This window comes from Cariama cristata, unplaced genomic scaffold, assembly GCF_000690535.1.
Source record: "Cariama cristata isolate BGI_N322 unplaced genomic scaffold, ASM69053v1 scaffold41932, whole genome shotgun sequence".
In the NCBI taxonomy this organism is placed as follows: Eukaryota; Metazoa; Chordata; class Aves; order Cariamiformes; family Cariamidae; genus Cariama; species Cariama cristata.
In genome coordinates, this window is record NW_009606333.1 from 20,434 (window position 1) to 31,863 (window position 11,430).

The following is an 11,430-nucleotide window of genomic DNA, read 5'->3' on the forward strand; positions in this document are numbered from 1 at the left end:
CTGAAATTTAACACATTGCATAAAGTCCCAAATCCTAAAGCTAGCCGCTTCTTACTTCAAATGCTGAAGGCAAAACTGTTTTGTTTAGTACATCACTGACTTTTCGTAATTCACTTGAGGAAACAGACCAAGCAGGCCAAATGCTTGACTAACAAAACCAGTGCAATTTCAGGAACTGAAAGCAGTTGCACACGTTTAAACTCAGCATAGATTATGCCACTGACTCACATGCTTCCCTTGTCAAACTCAAGCCTCATAAAAGTTACCAGGATACCCCAAGAAGGGACTCTTAATTTAGTTTTACCTGCTGCACATCCAGTGGTTTCATCCTACTGAAATGCAAACCTTCTAGTCTGTCCTTCTTATCTGTTTTGAACTCGTATTCTTATGTGTGTTCCTATTTTTCTGTTTAGTGGATTTCTTAAGTGGTAGCAGAAGGCATGAGATATTTGGGGGCTGGACTCTCCATCAAAATAGTGAATTTTGGCTTCTTAGTATCCTCAGCACTAACTTCGTTTCATTTTATATGACATGACATATTTACTTTCAAACCACATCAATTTCAATGAAAAAAAAAAAAAAAGAGGAGCCGTGTGTGAAATGTTAAGGTAGGTTTAATTTCCTTCCTCTGTCTGCTGAATTTTTACAACATAATGAAAAAATATGAAACACAAGTAAAGGAAAAGAGACAACCCAATCTCACAAACACTCCATGAACCAGAGAGATTTTGTTATGTGACAATATGATCATCATCACATGCAAGAGCTTTTATCCACAAGTATGAAGTAACTGTGTTATCCTGCCACCTTGACAAATTCCATTTATATTACATTTTCCTCAGGAATCAAAAAGAATAGTGTATTAAAAAAAATAAACTAACCCAAAAAACCTAAAAGTTTAAGGACCAGCTGCTTCTGTTTAAGCCCAACTGTTTCAGTATTGATGCAGCATAGCTAGGGCATGATGTCATCTGAAGGGCCAGCAGAATATACCCTGGTTGATCTTAAAAATATGTAGGGGTCTAGCCTCTCCTCCCTGAATGTGCATAATTCCCATCAGTGGGGAAGGAAGTTGCTCACATGCAGAAAAGAAGCTAAAGTAGACTAAATGACCATAGTGGATAGAGAGGTATATAAGTTCTACTACAGAATGAGACAACTATTTTCTTAGTATTTATTTGTTCTTCCTACAACCTAGCAGCTAGCTTTAAAAATTGAAGAGAAGAAAGAGTAGTCTTCTAATGCTTCCTGTTTGCTTTTATATGACCCTATGGGGATGGAAATAATTTTTTTATTCCAGTCCTTCCATTCTCTCTCTCCATCCATTCATCCAACCGTCCATCCACCTCTGCCCCTCCTTCCTAGCTATATGTTTGACATGCATACATGGAGATACTTGTCCTGTATATAATTTACTATCTATTTAGTAGAAGCTTTTCTTGTTTTAAAAGTTGCAGGGAGAAAAAAATAAATGTAATAAAAGCTGCAGTTTATGAACAGAAGTACAATACACATGTTCACAGGCACACAGAAAGAATAATGACATTCATTATCTAGCCAGTCACTTAAGAAGATGGCACAATATATGCTATTCTGAATGCCAAGCAACAATGAAAATCTTAAAGTGATAAAACTCTCTCAATGTCATGGGAACACGATTGTGACTTGTCATTACTGTGCATCTCTCTAATTCTTCATATATCCTGAACTGCCTATTCTTACATAATTCAATACATTTAATAATGTAGAAAATCAATTAATATTTACTGACCTGTCTCTGCTTCTCCGTGATGGGAACGCAGCGTTACAGCCAGCAACCGTGCAGACATGCATCTCTTTTAAATGAACATTTCTGTAGTGAAGCTTCACACTGTAAGAACTCTTGAAACTTTTCTTGCACACATAGCAGATCTTGGGGTCTGGGCTGGAGCACATTTCTCCTTCTGGGGAGAACTTCTGAGGGCTGCTGTAGTTGAATGTAGAAGCGAAACTTTCATGAAGGGCAGCCATGCTGGCACTGCCTCCATTGTACAGTCCATATTGGCTCATGTAGAACATATCATATGTAGGGTCTGTATACTCTTCCTTCACTTTAATGACATCCTGGTTGGAAGAGTCATTGTGATTTTCATCTGGTCTGTCACTGTGCATCATGGATTTTTCACCAGGTTCGTGGAGGCGATCATCACCTTCCATGGATTCCTCACACAATTTGGGCTCTGATGACTCTGATTCATTTTCATAGTCTCTCTCATGCTCCTGGTCTTCTGATGTCATGCTATCTGCCCTTCTTATGTCTGGTCTGGAAATGCATCTGCTTCTGTCACTTTTGGAAAAGTCTTTCACAGACAGGCCTGGGCTCATTTCCTCCTGAGAATGGCAGTGATTGTCATGACCCATGTCATTCACCATTGTGCTGCTGTCATTCACCTCTTCATCTTCATCATCAAACTCATCAGCAGTATCAATAACTTCCTTTTCAATTTTAACTGGCATGCTTGACTTCCTTGGCTTCTTCTTGGGGGCAAGGTCAGCATTAGGCTCTGGGGTGGGCATCAGCACTGAAGGTACTGATGACTCTGAAGGAGGAGGGGGATGCTGCTCCATGCCACTCACTGCTGGTATTATTGGACTGGTCGGGAGTGAGGTTGGAGGACTCACCATCTCTCCAGGAGTAAGTAAATTTCTGTAAAAAGGAGGAACAGGTTGGACAGTCTTTAAAGCTGGGAATACCAGCTGACTGGGAAGAGGGTTCTGTAGTACAGGATCTAGAGGGGGAGTGGTAAACCCCATTGGTGGGCGCCCAGGGCTTGTTAAAGTTAGGCTGGATTTTGTACTTGCTATGACTGGAGTGGCGGCACCTGATGTAGCACGAATTAGATCTTTGTCGCGGTTATTCCTTAGCATAGGCATGTGGAGGCGGGGATTGGGGTTAGCACTGTGGCGATTGCGGCTTCTGAGAGAGCTGAAGACCATGTTGCAGCCCTCAATAGTGCACCGGTGCTTGATTTTCAGGTGAACGGCATTGTAGTGGATTTTAAGAGTACCTTTGTCATAGAAAGTTTTGCCACATGCATTGCAAAACACTCTTCCTTTCCTGGAGGCTGACCCCATTCTCCTCATTCTGTGAATGCGGAATGAGCTTTTAGTGTGTTCTGTTTTCGATAAATCATTGACAGGCGTAGGCGTCTGAACAGGAGAGACACAGGCTGGCTCAGTTTTGGGCTCAACATTTGTGATGCTGGTCAAAGCATTGCTGCTGGATGTTTGCTCATTCTTGAAAGGTGTAGGGGAAACTTCAGATTCACTGCTTTCATTATATTCATTTTGGGTCGTAAGGCTTGGTTCACGGAGCCTCATTGCCGGTTGTTCCAGCAGGAGGCCGTTTGGAGGCAGCCCCAGCAGCGGAGCAGAGACTGGATTGATGTACTGGAATGGAAGCAAGAATGCAAGGCTATTCGGGATGTTTTCAAAATGATGAATGCTGGAAGGGTTGCTATTCTCCAGGTGAGCAAGGAGACTTGGGCTCCTGGTGCGATTATTGCTTTCAATAAAAGTCCTTATATCTGAATCTGTCTTTGAAGATGGCACAGCCACAGCCTGCCCTTCTTTTTCTTGAATAGCCATCAGCTCCACGATGGATTTGGTTTCTCCAAATCTCAGGAACTGCTGAAGGGTAATGATCTCTTCTTCCCTGGACATGATCGCCCAGCGGTCCAGCACCTTGCCTGCAGCATCCTAGAAGCCATATCAAAGAAACAACAAAGACAAACACAAAGAAAAAACTTATTGATTCTGCATAATTATTGAATTCAATAGAAGGTGCTCTGCTGCCTGAACATGAAACACTAAACTCAAAAAACAACATGCAAACAGCGTTAATAGAACTCGACCAAAAAATGCAAACTTTCCAGCCATGCAAATACAGTAATTAGAGTCACAGTCAGAGAAACAGATTGAGTTTAATAATGTCAGAGCAAACAAAATATAGACCACAAGCTCTGTGATCTAAAATGCTTTAAATACTTTTAACAACAGTGATCTATGTACAATGCTACTATTTAGCATACATTAGCGTAAAACATGAACTGTTGCTGTGCACTCCGTTGTAAAATATAGAAAAAATGTACCTTAGTCACTATTAAATGGTGACGCTATAAAAAAGAGCTAAATAAATGCATTTGATAGATTTGCTTCTTAAATATAAGCAGACTAAGACTGAAGTCACTCATGGGCCATCTCACAAGAAATTTTGATGCAAGGCAAAAAGTCTTAAAAATAGCACATAATACTTGTACCTTACTCCTTTTTTTTTTTCTCTTTTTTTTTCTTTTTTTTTCCCCATGACAGCAATACTGAAAAACATATTCATTATAAATTTCCATCAAAAGGCAGAAATTGGGGCACTGTTTTTAAGCATAACTGGGCTATTATTGGCAATTGATTGTAAGCTTGCAATCTTGGTATGGTTTAGACTTAAGAGATGACTTTTTTGCAGCCTTGTTATAAATGACAGTTAAAACTATGTAAAAAATAAGCATTTGATGGATGTAGATAGCATAAATGTGTAAAAATGTTGTCTCTTAACATTGCCTTCTGATAGCAAGGGAAAAATCCAGAGAGAATACACATCAGTAATCACTAGACTATCTGTTGTTAAATATACATTAAAAAGCATTTCACACTTTCATTTTTGCTAGTAAGCATGAGATTTGCCTGAAGGTAGGACTTAAAAATTCTGCAATGTAATGTCAGGCAATCCATTCCAGCATGTATTGATAAAAACATATTAAAATACTTATATAATGAATACAACACTTTACTGACATCTTTCCTTTTGGGCAAATGCTGGACATAACATCAGCACAGTAACTATAACCAACAAGCACATTGCAGGCCATCAAACCAGAATTATTCCAATGCTTCCTGATGCATTAAACAGTTTGAAAGCCTTGCAAGATACTCCACCGTACTATCTCTGACTTTTTAAAATCTTGAATCTCAGCTTCAGAACCTTATCCGAACACTTTGGACTACACATTATTGCAAAAACCACTAGCTCTTGTTTGATTATGAAGCCTGCAAATACCTTTCTTTTTTTTCAGGTCTTATTTATTTATTTATTTTATTATCTTCAGTCTTCAGAGGATTGATTCTTCTCTTCCCTCACATTTCCTAGAGTACTGGAAAATGCAATTTGCCCCAAATAGTAAAGCATATATTTATTTGATTACAGCGGGATTTATTATTTCAGTTGTGATCTCTGCCACCTCTCTGGATACAAAGTTAATGACAAAGGTCAATGCCATGTAAGTTTCAGTACCTTAGATGCCACTGTAAAATGTTTAGAAAGCTCCACACATGACCATTCACAATCAAACCTTACAAGACTATTAAACCCTCAACAGCAATAAATTATGGAAAATCTTACTCAGATGGAAAGCCCCAGAAACAATCTCTATGCAGAAAATGTTCAGCATGTATTTACACAGTGATGAAGGAAACACCAAAATGCAGATGCTGGTCCCGGTTTGCAGCATTAGTCAGAAAATGTCCCCACCTTTGAACACCTTTAAGCAGGGTGCACATCTCTAATTTCTATGCCCTCACAGTTCTACCTGTCTGTTGGAGCAGTATTTTACAGGCAATCAGTGCTATCTGGTAGAAATAATCCAGAATATAAAAAACCCCATGCAACAACAAAACAACATGAAACAAAACAAAATCAAAATGGGGCAAGGGGAGGGAGAAAAAAAATACCAACACCACAAACAAACAATTAAAGGACAGGTTCATATTTTAAAGCTCTAAGATTATATTTTTTTCCCCATCCAACTAACTTTGACTACTCTCCCCATGAATGTGATCTAAAACTTCTTAAATCTACTTCTCCCACAACTTCCAGCCAGCCACACTGGTTCTACGTCTGAGTAATTCCTAGCTGGAGCTGCAAAACCAGACTCATTGAGATTTTGGTCTCCAGGCCTTCGCTGTCACCTCTGACCCAATCTATATGCACACATTTCTAATCCCAAGCCACAAGTATTAATTCCTTCTAACTGTAACTCGCATTGTTTGAAGATGGAAATAACGTCGTCTAATTTACGCTGCTTACATGTATTGAATTAGGATTCTTGTCTCCAGCCAGCTGCAGGCTGCTTTGTAATGTACTACTGGTAGTAATTTGTTTTGGTTTTGCTTTAATTTGTAAATCACTCACAGGCTTATGTAACAGATGGATGCGTTACAAAAACGGATATTTAAGTAAATAAAAGTTAAACACAGCCAGCATGACAATAATTCATGAGAGTAGTAGGTACAAATAGTGTAACAGACTCCCACACATAAGTGGAAGGTGGTATCACACAGCCCCTCACCCGGGAGCAGGGCACCCAGCTCTTTGCACGCACAGAACAGGCAGGCATCCTCCAAACGCAGAGGCTCCCAGTACGCTTTCAGGGAGTTATTCCACAGCTTAACTCAGAGAAGCTAGCAGTTGGCTACATGAGCTACCTCTCAATGAGACATCACCACCCTTCATTTCATTTAGTTTAAGGATTTGCAATCAGGAGGGCCAGACCTTCAGCAGCTGCTAAGTCCCACTGATCAGAGAAACTGGCAGTCAAGGGTGTGATTGTCAAGGGGTTATCCTTGCTGTCATAGAAACAGCAGGGAATCAGAAAGCTGCTCTTAAATGATCCTTGCCTACTCCTACTAGTTATATCAAGCTATATCTTGTTAATTCTCAGCAAGAAGTTGTTTGGCTTTTTTCCCCCAGCAAAAGTAAAAAATTGCACAGACGCCTATATTTCATAGAAAACACACTACTTACAGCTACTGTGTAGCATATGCTTCAATATTTACATAGTGATGGCTTTCCATAAATCATCGTAAGTATGTATTATGCAAAACCAGATAAAGAGGGAATAGGAATGTCATTTTTTGATAAAACTTACAATTAACAAAAAATCTAACATTATCCCCTTTGAATTAAGCTATAACTAGCTAGGGATCTCTCTGTATATGGTAATACTTGATTAGAGGTTGAAGTCCTTTCTTACATGTAATCAATTTCTTGTTTCTTACAATCTCTCACGCTAAATTTTCTCCCCAAAGCCATTAAATCATATCCACATTTAAATTTTTCATGACAAAAGGTTCCAAGTTATATTACTTTTTTCAGCTCACAACTGATTAAGTGAAGCCTCCTGTGACAGTGTGTACAAGGAAGTCGGTGAGTATAGAGATACCACTGCACACATACAGCTCTAAGCCAGGCAGTAGACAAGCAAGTCAACCTGTACACCATACAGTGATGCTCTTCCTTCTTTGCCCATACAGGCTTGTTTTTATTTTCATTTTATTTTTTATGTGTGGGTAGCTCTCTCGCAATTTCAGATGGAGAAAATATTTTAATCTCTAAATCATATTAAATTAACCTCCAAGGATACAAGACATAAACTTGAGTCTTTTTCTAACTCTAAACACACACATGACCCTATTATTTGTATAGATTCACATACACACATACTACATTAGATGTAGAAAGTAATGTCATGGTTAATCACCCTGAACCCGCCTCCTCATTTTCGCTGACTGTATGTTAGGAAGAGATGTGTCAGGATATGTTAGGCTACATCTTGTCTTAAACTTCTGGGTCAGACAGAACAAGTGATGGGTGTCAGGATAATCATCTTGGATGATACAAACAGGCTACAACAGAAGATGGACACAGAGATCACTCTGATTTTTAGGAGCTTAATTGAGGAGGATTGTGAAGATAAGTCTTCATTTCCTGAGGGCCTTTAGGCTTTACAAATATCAAGCTTTCAATTCAGCTTTAAAACCTCCCAATTTAAAAACTGTCTATTTAGAAAATAAGGACAGTCTACACAAACATACACTATAAACAGACACTGTAAACCTTGAACTTTTGTTATGAAATAATTTGTTTTAAACTCTTGCTTTGTGTGAGAAGCTCCATTGACCCCTGTACCTGCATTATCTGCAGGTAGTTTTATATGTCTACACTCATGTAGATACCTGTATGTACATACACATACACACCACAGACTTTTTGCTGTTCTATTTTTGTCTTACTAATTAACTTCTTGGCATAGGCAAAATGTATATATACACATGGCTGAATACATAGCGAGAGATGATGATAAAAGAGTTGAAATTAATAGAAAGGTTAAAAACAAGTTAAAATTGCTTCTTAAACAAGCCTTGTGTTCTGGGAAGCACTCAAGGATTATTTTCAGGCACTACTGCAATAACTTCTGGGGACCACTCAAAGTTATATAGAAAAACACATTGCTAGTCTTTATATTTTAGCAAGTTTGCATATGTGCCATAAACTGCCACTTTTGATGCATATCAGCAAAGTATCCATGTTACAAAATATTACATGGCTACATGTAACGAGCGAGTAATGCTCCCAAGTAATGAGCAATAGGACAATAGGAAATGGCCTCAAGTTGCACCATGGGAGGTTTATATTGGATATTAGGAAGAATTTCTCCACCAAAACGGTTGTCAGGCATTGGAACAGGCTGCCCAGGGAAGCGGTTGAGTCACCATCCCTGGAGGTGTTTAAAAGACGTGTAGATGTGGTGCTTAGGTACATGGTTTACTGGTGGGTTTGGCCAGGCTAGGTTAACAGTTGGACTCAATGATCTTAAAGGTCCTTTCCAACCTAAATGATTCTATGGTTCTATGTTTGATTAAATAATTAAGCAAGCCTACTGTTTATCACAAATCTTTCTTCTGTAAGTGCTCCTTAAAGAGCTATATATTTTCTAGCTGATCTCAAAGAAACATTTTGAATGCAGCTGTAACAGTTGAAAAGCAGACTGAAAGATATTCATTTGGTCATACTATAATTGCAGAGGAAGGTTTTAATTAAAGTGTAGACAGAAAAAAATTAACATTTGTTTCTAATAAAGAAAAGCTTACACAATTTCTGTGATTTTGGGTTTGTTGGTTTTGTTTGGCTGGATTTTCCAGGAGCATCTCTTTGCTTCCCAATTAAATTTCAAGCTGTTACACTACGGGTAGTCCTACTTCTCCTGGGGTAAAAGTCACCAAAAGTGTGCAGCAGCACACCAACTCCCATTACTGCAAATGGGGCAAAGTGCAATACCTCTTGCTCATTTTGGCTAACTCCCACTGACCTCAGTAGGACAGAGCTAAGCCCTACCTTTAGTTTTCCACAGAAATGTACGCTCACACATACAATCCCACACTTATTTTCCTGATAGTTGTTTTTACCATGCTGAATCTAACTCATCCTTGCTGCTGTAAACATGAAGAAAAGGTGTCTATACTTGCTCATGGGGATTATACATGTGCAACTGATACGAGATTGTAACACACCCAGCCTGCAAAGAGCCATGGTCAAATTTTTTTCCCCTCATCTGTCACTTCTCATCCACCTCCCACCAGTCTCCCTTCACCAACTGAAACCATACGAACAAACTCATGTTTAAGTGTCAGCAGTCCTTTCCCTGAGTTATGCTGCTGCAGCAGGAACAAACAGTGAAGCACTACCAAGTTCTCAGTTAATAATGGAAATCTTTATCTTTTGGCTTCACTGCAGCCTCCACTCTGCTAGAAAAATCAAAGGTGATAGATCTTCTTCCCTTCTGACATCCCCTTTCTTTTAGCTGTTGGACTTGTTTTCTTTGCCCCAAAGACACAGAGTATGCACGAGGATACCAGAATGTTATAGCAGGGGAAGAGAAGGTGCTGTCTTTCCTCAAAGTATCACTGAGAATGACACTGGCAATATATATTCAAATGAAGAGTAACATGAAGGAGATTTTATTTACTTATATACATACTTATATTTACTTTTGCTGCCAGATTTGTAATGGTACTTGCTTTGGTTGCTCCTTAGACTCCAGGTTTCCTTAGGCATTCAGCAGCAAAAAGCTTTCAGTTTTGACCAAAAGGACCCTCAAAGACCTTTGCACACTTTACTAACTGATATTGTAGACATTGGGTCAAATCTGGCTTCACTTTAAATCCAGAGTAATTCCACTGACCACGTTGAAAAGTAATTTTGTCGTAACTTAGCCCTGAAACATGATGTGGAGCCAAATCTCTTTGAATATATACTGGGGGTGTACCACCATGGTGGAGCACAGTGGCTGTGTAACGACGCACAGGAGCACTGCTCAACGGTTTTGGAGTGAAAGTGAGGAACACCATGTCCGCCTGAAACGGCAGATGGAACGTAAGGAGGTGGAATGCAATAACCGCAGCTGAAACCTAGCCAGGACATCGCCGTTAACCACCCACGCTCTCGCTAAATGGCCTACAGGGTCTTTACTGACCAAAAGTATGCAGGTCCTCTGTTTTATATCTCATCTCAAAGACACATGCCAGCAGCACAGACCCCTGCACAAATAACCTTCAGGAGTGCTGGTTCTGGACTAATTTGCAGGGAGCGGCATGAAAATACTAGATCCCCAATATATGACTCCTTTTGGGGACTGAACTTCATCAGAGGGCACCCCAATTGCAGAATGCCCTTTATTTTTCAGGTTCACCAACCTTAAAATACATTTGAAAGCATTGCCCTGAAAGATGATGACACTCTGTCATATGTCAACTACAAAGCATCCACGCAAACTGGGGGTAGGGGAGAGAGTCTTACTGTTTTCAGAAAAGAAACATTAGTTTGAACTCTTTCCTGCTCTTCATGAATGTGTATCCACCTCTGCAACTCCAGTAAAACTATTAGGATGCAAGGGCACTAGTTTTAAATGCTTCTTCTGATTTTTAAAACATATTGTTTGACTTTTGATAAAATATTCACTTTGTTATGGAATGCTCTTGATTATGGACCAGATAAGAATGTATAATTCACACGATGACTTTTTTTTTTCCTGAATAACACTGCATACAGCATTTTTATTTTTAAAACTATGATAGATCACTGTGGGATTACAACATATTTAATCACAGCAGCTCGAGCTTCATTTAATCATAGCAACTACATCAAGCCTCTTTACAATTGGGTGCCTGACGAGTTTTTTTCACAGTAAACCTCTGCCCACACTTGGAGGAAAAGAATCTAAGCACAGCCAGAGCCTGATACTCTTCTTGCATTTACCAGTTTTATAGTGGTATAACTCCTATGATGTCAACAAAATTTGCTTTGATTTACAACTGTCATGTTGGTGACAACTATTAAATGGCAAAATCTGTCAGTAATTTATAATGGTAGACCTCCTGTTAGCATGGATACACACTGATTTGGTAACTTTAAGAAGACCCAAAATAATATTTCAGCAGTAGTCATTATCTCATTATTTGACATTTACTTTGAAATACCAGTATTCCGAAGTATTTTGCCGCTCTCCCCCCAAGGACTGCACAAATTTTCAAATGCAAACATTTATTCCCTTCACCATCAGTTCT

The 11,430-nt window shown here is 39.2% G+C and overlaps 1 protein-coding gene across 1 annotated transcript in view; it reads right to left on the reverse strand.

Moving 5' to 3' along the window:
- The window catches only part of BNC2 (basonuclin 2), a 30,567-nt gene extending 20,352 nt beyond the window's left edge, over window positions 1-10,215 (reverse strand). Inside the window, exons 1-2 of the mRNA XM_009696297.1 lie at window positions 9,985-10,215; window positions 1,772-3,738 (exon numbers count right to left, since the gene is read on the reverse strand). Coding sequence (XP_009694599.1) covers window positions 1,772-3,738; window positions 9,985-10,215 — 2,198 coding nt within the window. The remainder of the gene's footprint in view (window positions 1-1,771; window positions 3,739-9,984) is intronic.
- Between the last annotated feature and the right edge of the window lie 1,215 nt (window positions 10,216-11,430).